General features: G+C 38.6%; 1 protein-coding gene across 1 annotated transcript; it reads right to left on the reverse strand.

Annotated features, from left to right (window-relative positions):
• Window positions 1-208: 208 nt before the first annotated feature.
• LOC134743595 (ommochrome-binding protein-like) lies at window positions 209-5,906 on the reverse strand. Its single transcript, XM_063677153.1, has one exon. It carries the CDS (start codon window positions 5,875-5,877, stop codon window positions 5,053-5,055), a length of 825 nt encoding a protein of 274 aa, XP_063533223.1. The 5' UTR covers window positions 5,878-5,906; the 3' UTR covers window positions 209-5,052.
• Between the last annotated feature and the right edge of the window lie 7,557 nt (window positions 5,907-13,463).

A 13,463-nucleotide genomic window follows, 5' to 3' on the forward strand; every position in this document is an offset into this window, starting at 1 on the left:
GCTGTATCTCATGAACCGTGATAGCTAGAAGGTACGGTACGTGATAGCTAAAAAGTACGGAACCCTCAGTGCGCGAGTACGACTCGCACTTGGCCGATTTTTTATGGAGTCTTTATACAATCGTTTGCTATTCATCAAGATAGGGGATCGGACTGTTTTCAAAATAAATCATTTTAATTAGGTAAAACGGATACAGGAAACGGAAGCCCTGGTCGCCTAGCGGTAAGAGAGTGCGACTTTCAATTCGGAGGTTGCGGGTTCAAACCCAGGCTCATAGGTACCAATGAGTTTTTCGGAACTTATGTACGAAATATCATTTGATATTTACCAGTCGCTTTTCGGTGAAGGAAACATCGTGAGCAAACCGAACTAATCCCAATAAGGTCTAGTTTACCCTCTGGGTTGGAAGGTCAGATGGCAGTCGCTTTCGTAAAAACTAGTGCCTACGCCAATTCTCGGGATTAGTTGCCAAGCGGACCCCAGGCACCCAGGAGCCGTAGAAAAAATGCCGGGATAACGCGAGGAAGATTATGAAGTAAAACAGATACAGGAAAACCTACAGGACAATATACAGAAGAAAACAAACTTATCTGTTAATTAACTTGCTACTCATATACACTTTATACAATTAATTAAATGAGTCATAAAAGACCATGTCAAACGTGATGACCCATTAAAATGCTTTTATAAATTTAAAAATATAAGAATCGTAAAACTGATTATTTGCAAGCGCCTTAGTTTTCATATAATGAAGTAATTAAGGGAGAAACATCAACTCGCTTGATGATAATTACATCCAGCTGCTTGATGACCGAGACGGCGTAATAGCTCTCGCTGAACTGTAATAATCTTGTTTTTATCTCTTAGTAACAATTCTGAAAAATTATGTACTTACCTATTTATTATGTGAAATGGCATTACATTGTTTGCTAAACAGAGAGATTGAACGAATGTCAAATCTAATTTAATTTTTAACGAGCAAAACCGCGCTATACACTGCCGTCAGCAGGAAGAAGTGTAACAACTTTAACTGGGGTACCCTTATAGGTATGTTGATTTCACCATCTTGGTAAACGCAAAAAAACCCTACAATTTGGCATTAAGGCTTAAACGGTGGGGTTAATTTAAATAGGTACTATAGGGTAATTAGCTCAGTCGAAACAATAAACTATTAAATTTCGAGAACAGGGTATCCGTGTTTTTATGCTGGAAGACCTCTCTTTTGTGCGAGCGGTTGGCCATTGTGTGCCATTGTGTGAGCGCCGCACGCTCCGTGGCACGCGCCAACACACAATGGCACACAAAGGCCGACAGCTCACACAAAAGTGACAATGGCTTTTGTTTAACAGATTACCGTCTTAGACGTAAAAGTCATTTGAGATTATGCAGACTCGACGCCATCTGGTTTTTACAATAATAGATAAAGGTTAATAAACTAGTAGATCTTCATTATGACGTTGTCGGATTGGTTGTCGATGGAAAAAATATATTCATTTACGGGACCGGAGATAAAATTATTAGATTATCACCGACCCAAAATAAATGTTTGTAGAATGGCAATAATGAGTGAGTGGAGTGAGTGATGATGATGAAATATTACCATTTTGAATACGGTATATAATGTTTGTTCAGTTTATTACACAGGCTGTTTTTTTTTCAACCCTGCTCTGCAAAGTTGCTCAGTATGACCAATAAATTCAAACAGCAAAATATGGATGAGGGTTGGAAAACACCCTATACTCGTATATACTGTGTAAATATAAAAAAAATATGCTTACCATACTATTATGAATGATGTCTATCGAAATATATGAATAAACCGAAAAATTGTTTCATTTAGAGGAAAATAAGTAAATAACTTAAGAAATACCAAGCTCTCGTTCTCTCGGGTATAAAAGGTCATCATTGGCTATCGTTTTCATGACAAAAAACCTTTTTTTGGTGTATATTGTCATTATATACTGACTGATTTGCTTGACCAGGCTAAAACTATAAAAAAAACCGGCCAAGTACGAGTCAGACTCGCGCACGATTGGTTCCGTACCATTACGCTCAAAACGGCAAAAAAATCACGTTTGTTGTATGGAGGCTCCACTTAAATATTTATTTTATTCTGTTTTTAGTATACATAAATAGCGGCAACAGAAATACATCATCTCTGAAAATTTCAGAGCTGTCTATTAGTTATCACGGTTCATGATATACAGCCTGGTGACAGACGGACATACAGACAGACAGACAGCGGATTCTTAGTAATAGGGTCCCGTTTTTAATCTTTGGGTACGAAACCCTAAAAGGACCTTTAAACCCTCCCCCCAATCCGTTAGCTTCACCCCCACCCTCCGGTACTTTTAGTATGTTGTTTAATACTCCATTGAATACAACTATGCCAAAATACGCTTATACACGAATTATTTCCCTCATTTTTCCTTCGTTTGGTGGCTTAAATTATTTTATGAAATATTGATATATATATTTTGTTGATATTTAATTTCCGTTTGAATGTGGTACATGATGTAGTAGACATTATTCTTTAGTTACTTAACGATTGCGAAAGTTAACTTAGTTTATTTGGGCGGCGGGTGCTATTCAGTGAAGCGAAAAATTGAAAGCCACATGTTAAATGAAGAGACCAGTGACACGTGCGGATTTCACATATTCCCCCAGTGAAGGGGGGGGGGGGTAGTTAAAGGATACTCTTAAATTCAGTAAATCGAAGATACCTTCAGTGAGTGGCCGCGGGGAAGTATTACATTAAAATATTACCTGTTGAACTCAATTGCCAAATTGATAGTACGTTACAGTCTGTTTTTTTTAATTAGTAGACAAGTAGACACTGCTGGGACTTTTTCGCTGAAAATTTGGAATAAAGTGGTGCATTAACATTTTATGAAAACTTTACGGCATAAAATTTCAGACACGTGAAGCTGAGTTTCTGTAAGTTCCCGCGCTCGGAATAACTTAGGACTTTATCGCCAGAAAGTCATTCACAGCGAGCAATGTAATTATTACGCGTTACGAATACTCCATTTTAGGTACACTTTGTGGCCTCAAATAAGGCCGAATAATTAAAACCACAGAATATTAACCTAATTTGCTAATATTTTCAACTTTTCAATTACATAAGAAAAATAAAAGCATGTCAAATTCAACAGGCTTTTCTCTGTTTAAATATTATATGTATAGTTAGTATAATGTAAGTCCCTTGAGTCCAGTCCGCGGCCTCAATCGCAGATTATTCTAAACATAATGATTATATTCACTGGTATATGGTACTGGCGTTTACGGTACTGGTATACGGTTAGTGAGATTCGACAGGTTTTTAAAATAACCTTTGCGTGCTTGGTTATGCTTAACAAGAAAACCTATTCCTTTAGTTTAGGCCAGCTTAAAAAAATCAAAATAAAATTGGCCCATAAAAAACGACAAAATTAGCAAAGTATCTCATAAATTAAAAACAGGTAAGGTAACGTCACAATCACAATCGTTCAAATTTAACACCTCTGCATGTTGTTTGTTTATTTTGATCATTTTGATGTAATTCATGCGATAATAAAATATCCTAAAATAAAGGGAGGCATAGACATGTTGCCTAGTAATAAGTAGCCTAGACATACCTATTATATAAATATATAATATTTTTATTTTTATGACCGTTTTGTCTAATATATCCGTATTTTCGTCAATATCATAGGCCTCCTCTCCATTCCTCTGATAGTCGTTCCACCTGTACCCAGTTATCACCATCAGCTTGTAAATATTGTCGTCTTTCCATCTTTTACCACGACGGATATTCGCGGGTTTCCACTCGAGAGTTCATTTCGCCAAGCGACTAGAAATAGGATACTCCTTTAGGGGATGGATGGTTCCCGGCATAAAAAGTATCCTGATTGTCATCAATACCTTTATTCTGTTTGCCTTTATGACTGTAATATGTTTGTTTTTATACACACTTTTATTCTGCTTCAACCGTAGTTAGCAGCCATCAGAAAATGTAATCAATAGATTACTGTATTTTTCGCAACAAATTCTAAATTCAAATTGGTATCTCCAAGGTATTATATTACGGACGTTATGCTTCACGAAGTCCTGGACCTAAGCTCCTTAGGTTTACTAGTAGGTACCGAAGAGTTCCCCTATCCACCTTCTAGATTTATAATCAGATTAGTTGGATGGTGCCAAACTTTACTCACGTATTAATAGTTTCATATCATTGCCACTACCTATTAAAAATACACTGGAGAGCAAAAAATTTGGGTCTATATATGAAGAATATAATCTGATAGAAGAGAGATACTTGAAACGCTGTTTGAGATAAAGGTGGTGTAGCGGGGTTAAAGAGAATGCCATAGACTAGAAGGGCGAGAACATGAGACATGAGAGTCACGGCGGAGACGAATAGGAAGCCACTTGAGCTGAGAACGGAACTGTGACACATGGTCATACTTGCGCAGGCCAAATATAAATATCTGTGATGGTGGAAAGGGTGTGTCTCAGTCAATATTGGATCTCCACGCCTCCTGAAGCAGTATACGCCCTTTGACCACAAACAAACAACAACAAACAAACCTAGTGGGTCGGATACTTTCATGAGGTGGGACAATACTATGCGTTTATGAAAACTGCCCTGTAGTATGAGACCTTCTAAACTAGTCCTAAATCCGATAGTGTCCGATATAGGATCCCATGAAACACCCAAGGCTCTGACGCTACTTGATTCACCACCAAGTGACATCTCACTAGGCTGGGCGGCGCGCGCTTCAGTCGGCATAAGACGCAATGCTTCTAGATCGTTAGAAATCCAGCCACACATTTCGAAACATGCGTTACGATGAATAGTCACAACATCGGATGCCATCTGTGCATCTTCGGCAACATCGTCCATTCTATCCAGGAAATCGTCCATGTAAGAGCTGTGGATACTGAATTTTTCACTGTAACTAATGGTTAACTAATAAGAGAGATTTGTTTTAATTATGCACAATAAATAATATATTATTATTATTATTAAGAGCGAAAACTGTACTTCGTGAGTATTTAGATATTTAGTCACTAACAATTTTTTTTAGTGGTGGGAGTCAATCTGATAATTTTATCTCCTGACCCGTAAATAAAGTTATCCCCGTCGACAACCAACCCGAAAACGTCATCAAGATCCGCTAGTTGATGTACATTCTTTTTCTTATCAATATTATAAAAAGCAGAAGGCGTCGAGAAGTACACATTACCATTTATGTCTGCCGTGAAGCTGTTAATGTTATATTCACCTAGTTTAACAATTAACTTGTCAGATTTATTCAAACGAAATAGACCAGATGAGTTGGAGAAATACATATTGTGGTCATTATCAAGAGCTACCAGTTGTACCATCGTATGCCTCAGTTCAGGTACTATAGTTGAGTTACCACCTTCAAAAGTGTACACTCTTTCTTGTGGGTAGGCGGTGTAGTAAAGCTTGTCCTTGAAGAACAATTGCCAAATGCTGTATCCTTTAGGGTTGACATGGGTTGCTTTGTCTGCCTCGTAATCATACTCGTAGATGCCGTTTCTTCCACCGAGGTATACTTTGTGGTTATTATTGTCGACAGTAGCGGCAAATCCACCAATGATCCCAGAAATAATGTGAAATTTGTTAGTCTTCAGGTTCAAATACGCTTGCTCAAACTTATCTACTTCAGTAATTGGGTTAGCTGCTGAAAAACTGAAGAAGAGCGTATTGGTGTTATAGTCAATGGCCATCTGGTACGGGTCATTTACGTTTTCTTTCAGGACCTCCTTCTGATAGATAATTGATTGGATGGAGAGCAGGTCACATGCTGGCTTAATAATATGAGCGTGGCCTGCAGCCAGCAACGCCAATGTTATTATAAGTTTCATCTGAAATATAAACGTAAATTAATTAGTAATTTAAAGTTAATTTAAAACTTTTAGAAAATAGGTAAGTAAGTAGGTAACGTACTATAAATATATTTTTGGGCGAGTGGAGAATAATGTTCGTGTTTGGACTTTAAAATCACGATAGGCATATGAAATATTCCTTAGGAATGCCGCCATTTTTATGAAGTTGGAGCAACGCTTTTAAAAATATTGCAGAGCCCTTATTCCCTGGAGCGTTCACCGATTTCACGAAATAACACTCAATAGATGGCGTTGACGCGCGGTACGCGAGGGCCGGCAACTATAACGCGTTTTGAACGCAGAGAAGAATAAACTTGATCGTTGTCGATTTCAATAGCAAGTTACATTATTTTTATTGTTATAGCCACTCTTTTATTTCATTTTAATCTGTGCCTCCAGTGTAAAAGTGTGTGTCTGGATTCTTTCTAAAAAAAATTGGTTTTTGCTTTTAGTTTAGATAGTTTAGGTGATGAATTATAAATTTTCATTTAAATTGACCTGACTTTTGTGAAAGTAACAGAAATATTGGCTTTGAAAAAAACTTATATCCCTTTTCACAAAAACAATGAATGTGTGAAAAGGTTAAACTGCACTTTCTCTAGTGTTGCTAAAATCTTTTTTAACTTTTTTATTGTGTAAAGAAACCATTTCGGGAATTCAAAATAGCATTTTTTTTAGTACGATGGAAAAAAAACAAACCAAAAATAATAATATTAATGTAATTAAAGAGTGAATATATAATATCTTTAATTTTTCTGCTGAAATTGCTAATGGTTCAGTACAACAGGGCAGTTGTACTTGTTGGTTTTTCTTCCCCATCTTTGTTTTCCTTTTATGTTTTGTTTCCCAATTATTTCATAATCAGTCTCATTCCAGTTGTCTTTTCTTCTACAGGACTTTCTTTTTGATATTTGAATTCTCTTACTTACCTCTACTTAGGGCTGGGCTGAGCTACAGGCTACCAACGGGGTCACAGGTGACGGATAGTGAACGGCCATCAGATATGGTGGTTAGCTGTGAATATGATGAATAAGCAGTCCCCGATCAAGAAGCGGCGAGGTCATCGGGCGTAGTGGGTAGGACGGTGGGACGGACTTCCCATTAAAAGCTACATGAGCCCTATGACGACCTTGTGACATGGCGAGTAAATGCCGCCATCAAATAAGCATTCCCCTGATGCAGAGCAGCAGCTATATCAGTAGTGGCAAGAGGCCGAGGAAGCGGGTTCCGGTAGGGCTTTTGACCATAAAGTAATGGGCGATCCAAACCGGCCATTACACTGCGATGTGGAAGGCAAGTGGGGAAACCACCACATAACAAGTTCCCGATACGGAGTAATGAAAATGTCACAAATAAGAAATAACGTTCTTGACAACGGGCTTCCACGACGTAACATTCCGTGGCGGTCTGAGTCCGGCAGGGTCAGGAGTAAGGCTGACTCGGTCGTCATCATGCGAAATCCTTGCAAAATCGGAAAACAGAAGGGGAAACATTCTGGGGCAGGCAGAGGCAGAGGATGACCGAGACGTGCGTTTTTGGACGAAGCCAAGGAGAAAATCAACGTAGTGACGTATCCGGATACGTGACAGCTCAAAACAGTGGCAGAAAGAAGAACGGAGTGGCGGTTACTCCACCGACAAGAGCCAGGCTCTTAAGAGTTATGATGATGAACTCTACTTATGAACAAGAATTTTCCTTTTTTCGTTTAATTTTCTCGCAGTGAATTCAGTTTTCTATAGTACACTGAAGTTATAAAATTAAATATGAAAAGGAATCTATGTGAACATTAATCATAATCATTAACCCAATTTAGCTAAACTAGATTGTGAAAAACGACCAAAGTAAATAAATTTATACCCCTTTACACATCATGACATCCTAAAAATTGTTTGTGAATAATAATAAAAACTTAAGTTTTACCGTCATCCACGAACTAGACCCGGTAGTTGAAATAGATCTAAGTGAATTTTGATTTCTTTACACCGAATGTTACTTGAAAAGTAGTTTATTCACTAAGATTAAACTTTACTTTAACCATCGTTCGTAACACGATTCTTAAATACCGATTTTTTAAACGAGATAATATAAAAATAAATCGTTTTGAACATAATATTATAGCATTTCGGCAAACTTTAACCCTTTTACACAATCGATATCTCAGCAATTAGAAGTCGTAGGGCTGTGAGTAGGCGTCACAAACCCGGTTTCACCGAATTCGAAAAAACCGGAAAAACCGGGTTTGCAGCCAATTTTAAAAACCGGGTTTAGGATTGATAAAACCGGCTTTTTCGAGTTTTTCGAATTTCAAAGCAACCTTTTAGTTTTATTTAATCGTACCATTAATACCTATAATAAATTATTACACATAAACTTTGTATGTGTAGCAATCGTACCGTATAATATGTAGACGTACCTAAATAGTTACATTAGTTACCTACATAGTATATATTTAATAATATTTATAATAGTATTTTATACAATCGTGATATAATAGAGAGCTTTTCAGTCGAGTACCGTGTTTAAGCAACGAAGCTTGCTGAGTTGCTTAAGTAAGGTATGAGATTGAAAAGCTTGATTATATCACTATTGTATACAATACTTTTTTTACGAGACTAAAATATAATACTTTCAACTAGTAGAATCATATAGGTAAACAAACCAAAAGTATACAGCTAAGATACGCGAGCTGCCGCAGCCCGCGATACCTTCATACTCGTACGTGCCCCGGCTGCCGGGCCCGGCGCCCCCGGCGGGTTGGTCAACGACACCTCGTAACTCATGAGGCCCTGGTACCTGCTCCGCGCTAAATTTAATTTTAAGACAGTTTTTTTCTCGATTTTGGCCACCGTAGCCTATGGAGACCAACAAGCAACACTAAGCGGTTTTCGTAGGGTATGGATGTTGTTATATGAAGGGTGTCACATGCGCGTTTCTGACTTATGAAGCAATTGTTCTACTACAACATAAAATAAAATGTTTTGTTGGCCAACCAATCACAAAGCAGATGCGACGCAGCAGCGTGTTCAACGCATTCACTGCCAGGGGGCGTGGTCTAGGAACAAACTTGTATGGTGACGGTAAACGCACATGTGTGCATTAAATCGAGTCTTCTTAAACAAGAAATATTTTATCGAAATGTATGAAGTTCTATTTTCAAAATATTTATCAGTACGATTTTTACTCACTATTATTTTTAGTCGCTTTTGGCGACATGTTTCGGATTCTTTGGGAATCCATCCTCAGGCACGAGTGTCCGCGGCGGTTGTACGTCGTGCACTGCCCGCGCCGCCCGCCTCGTCGCTCGTTGCGCACGCGCTGATGGGGCGGGGCGGGGGGCGCGGGGCAGTCCGCAGATGGAGTCGTCAAGTGAAGGTCTGGTAGGGCGGCTGTATCGAACGAAGCCGAACTCGTGCCTGAGGATGGATTCCCAAAGAATCCGAAACATGTCGCCAAAAGCGACTAAAAATAATAGTGAGTAAAAACCGTACTGATAAATATTTTGAAATATGTCTCACGATAGTTTAAGTGCGATTTTTATAATTGACTAAACCGTATCGATAAAATTCTTCTGCTTGAGTCGGAAGTGCCATAGACTATCCAACGTTGAAGAGAGTTGTAGTGTTGCATATGAAATTGTAGTACACAGATTATACTCGACGAGTAGAAAAGGCAATGTTTTGTTACATTTATTGGCTAAATTATAACTAAAGTTTGACTTAAGTTATAATATAAATATTACGTAGTTTAACATTTTAGTCATAAACGGCGATGTTTTATATGTGATGCATGCATCACGTTAATTGATCTCTAATCTCTATTCTAGTATTTCTTGTTAAAAATGTTTATCTACACACATATCATAAACCCTCTATGATGCCTTCAAAATCCGTAAATAATGGCCAACATTATGATAAACTGTTTTGTTACTGCAAATTTTTAATCTGTGAAAATGTTATTATTGCTAAATAATACCATCGATTTCGATAATATTATTTCATTCAAATTTCGAACATCTCTGAAAATAAATTTGATTTGACCTCTATTCTAATATCAGTCGAGATTACGCTTTATTCGAAATGAAATGTCAATTGCATACAATTTTGACAAATCTCGCTTGTTAGTTGGTATTTGGTTGGTATCCAACGATATTGGCAATCGACCCCCACTCTAGTTTGTCTCTGAATTAAAAAAAACTACGGATGCGTGTCATGCGTGAAAAAACTTTTCTTTGCCGCCATTTGACGTGCAGTTTATCTTTTAATTAGTTTGTAAGTAAAAAAATAATTTGTTTTGCTGTTTTTAAAGTAACTCTAGCAAAAGTTTCGTGTAAAATGTGCGATAAAAATATTTCGGAGACGCCACCTCATATCCGCGAATTTCGCCAGAGAGCAACTATGCCCCAATGTCGGCTGTAATATGAGGTTAGAGAATAGAAAGTTTATAATATGTGTGTAGATAAAGCAGTGTATGTAACTGTACGAGTAGCTGTACATAATTAGGCATTAATATGAAACTCACTTCGTTCGTTTCATAAACCCACACTCGAGTTATAATGCCTTTCATTATGTAGCAGTCACATAAACTACTATTAAGTATTGCAGAATGCAGATTGATTATTAAATCGTCTGCAATTACTTGTTTATTTTACAAATTATACATAAACTCGAAAACACCGAAAAAACCGGAAACCCGGTTTTGCTGCTCTACAAAACGCGAAAAACCGGCTTTCAAAAATATGCACGGTTTTGTGACCCCTAGCTGCGAGTGTCAACACAAAAGATGTAGTTTTATGAAATAAACCTCTTACTGGCAAAATTTGTAATTTGGACAAACTCGACTTAAACCCTTTTACACTGGAGACACAGGCTGCAGGCAGGCAGGCAGATTGGCACAGTTATATGCATCGTAGTAGTAAATTCAGTTTAATATGTTAAGAAAATATACATACTTGTACCCAGAGATGACCAGGGTGCCTAGCCAAGATGCCAACCGTTTAGGTACCTATAGTTTACATTTAAACCAAATAATAAAAACGCGTTTCGTATGTCTTTCGCTTTCCAAATGACCAGGGTGCCTAGCCAAGATGCCAACCGTTTACGCTCCGTAGCAAACGAAACGTAACTGTCTCTGTCGCACTAATATGGGAGAGTGATAGAGAGAGAGAGATTACGCTATTGTTCGCTTCGGAACGAACGACTGGCATCTTGGCTAGGCACTCGGGTTTAATACCTACAGTTCACGTTAAAACCACTTAAAACCAAATCCGTAGCTGGCCACTGAAATGGGTAATAGAAACGCGTTCCGTATGTGTTTTGCTTTCCAGGTGACCAGAGTACCTAGCCAAGATGCCAACCATTGGTTCCGTAGCGAACGATAGGGTAATCTCTTTTTATCACTTTTCCATATTAGTGCGACAGAGACGGTTGCATTTCGTTCGCTACGGAGCGTAAACAATTGGCATCTTGGCTAGGTACCCTGGTCATCTGGAAAGCGAAACATTTACGGAACGCTTTTCTATTACCCATTTCAGTGGACAGCTACAGATTTTGTTTTAAGTAGTCTTAACGTAAACTGTAGGTACTAAACCTGGGTGCCTAGCCACAGAATAAGTAATGGTATTATCATACAGAACGGCCACACACCGCCCCGCCCCGACTCGAATTACCTCGCCCCGCGACAGAAATCTGGCGGAGTTCTGGCGTACTCTCAGTACTATTTTTAAGCAACTTACTCACACTATGACGCATGACGCGTGTACAGATTCACACATAGAAACGCAAGTGATTTTTGATGTATAGCGTGTCCGCCCTGTGGCCTAGCCAAGATGCCAGTCGTTCGTTCCGCAGCGAACGATAGGGTAATCTCTCTATATCACTTTTCCATATTAGTGCGACAGAGACGGTTGCGTTTCGTTCGCTACGGAGCGTAAACAATTAGCATCTTGGCTAGGTACCCTGGTCATCTGGAAAGCGAAACATATACGGAACGCTTTTCTATTACCCATTTCAGTGGCCAGCTACAGATTTGGTTTTAAGTAGTTTTAACCTTTTAACATAAACTGTAGGTACTAAACCTGGGTGCCTAGCCACAGAATAAGTAATAGTATTATCATACAGAACGGTCACACACCGCCCCGCCCCGACTTGAATTACCTCGCCCCGCGACAGAAATCTGGCGGAGTTCTGGCGTACTCTCAGTACTATTTTTAAGCAACTTACTCACACTATGACGCTTGACGCGTGTACAGACGTGCCGTTCACACATAGAAGCACAAGTGATTTTTGATGTATAGCGTGTCCGCCCTGTGGCCTAGCCAAGATGCCAGTCGTTCGTTCGGGTACGCGAACGATAGGGTAATCTCTCTCGCTATCACTCTTCCATGTTAATGCGACAGAAACAGTTGCGTTTCGTTCGCTACGGAGCGTAAACGTTGGCATCTTGGCTAGGCACCTTGGTCATCTGGAAAGGGAAAGACATACGGAACCCGTTTCTACTACCCATTCAGAGGCCAGCTACAGATTTGATTTTAATGTTGACTATAGGTACCTAAACGGTTAACACTAGGCACCCTGAACAGACCCGAATCACCTAAGCGAAAAAATGTAATATTTGTGGTATAAAATGTAAGGTGATCACAATGATCACCTAAGGATCAAGATTTTCTAATCGCAGTATACAGCAGTTCTAGGAACTAGCTCGCTGGTTACGAACGCAACGAACGCCTGATGATCGAGCACAAAGTTCGTAGCCAACGTGCTATCGTTTACGCTCCGTAGCGAACGAAACGCAACTGACACTGTCGCAATGGAAGAGTGATAGAGAGAGATGACTACGATACGCTACGGAGCGTTAACGATTGGCACGTTGGCTACGCACGCAGGTCCGTCCGCGTGTAAGCGCGCTCGGCGGAGACTGCGCGCGCAGCGTCGGTGCAGCGTGATTTATACGTCTTAAAAATATTTAAATTTACGGCAAAATATAGTTATGATTTTTTTTATGGATTCACATAAAGTTTAGAGTTTGCTATAATATTATTTTGAGGGCAAAATATAAGTACAATTTGCGTTAAAAAAATATAACGCGACCCTGTTTTTACCGAAAAAATGAAGAAAACTCGGAAGGTATTTTATAAATTTTTTTTAAATAAATCTTTGATTTTTAATAATTTCAGCTCCTCGTTCAAGATATGGTGAATTGAATTGTAATCATTCGTGTACCAAATGATTCTTGTTTACTGCAAAATTGACAACCGAAACGACTCTTCTCACTGCAAATTTTGAAAAATACTCCCAAGAAAACTCATTTATTTTAGGTTTAAAAAGAGAAAATGAAAACTTTAACTATTTCAGCCCCTAGTTTAGGAAATGATTATTTAAGAACGTTAACAGTTTTTAAATACTAATAGTTACGTCGTTATGTTGAACGAAAAAGGAAACATTTTGCAAAATACGCTCGTTTGTAGGAGTAAGGACTCTTAAAATAAAATATTCTGAACACGTATTTTTAAGTATTCAGAATATCCAAATAAATTCCTAATACAAATATTGTAGAAAGGGTTCTTGTGC

This window comes from Cydia strobilella, chromosome 8, assembly GCF_947568885.1.
Source record: "Cydia strobilella chromosome 8, ilCydStro3.1, whole genome shotgun sequence".
NCBI classification, from domain to species: domain Eukaryota; kingdom Metazoa; phylum Arthropoda; class Insecta; order Lepidoptera; family Tortricidae; genus Cydia; species Cydia strobilella.

Coding starts and splice junctions, on each gene's coding strand:
- LOC134743595 (XM_063677153.1), bottom strand. CDS start 5,877: ATGAAACTTATAATAACATTGGCGTTGCTGGCTGCAGGCCACGCTCAT.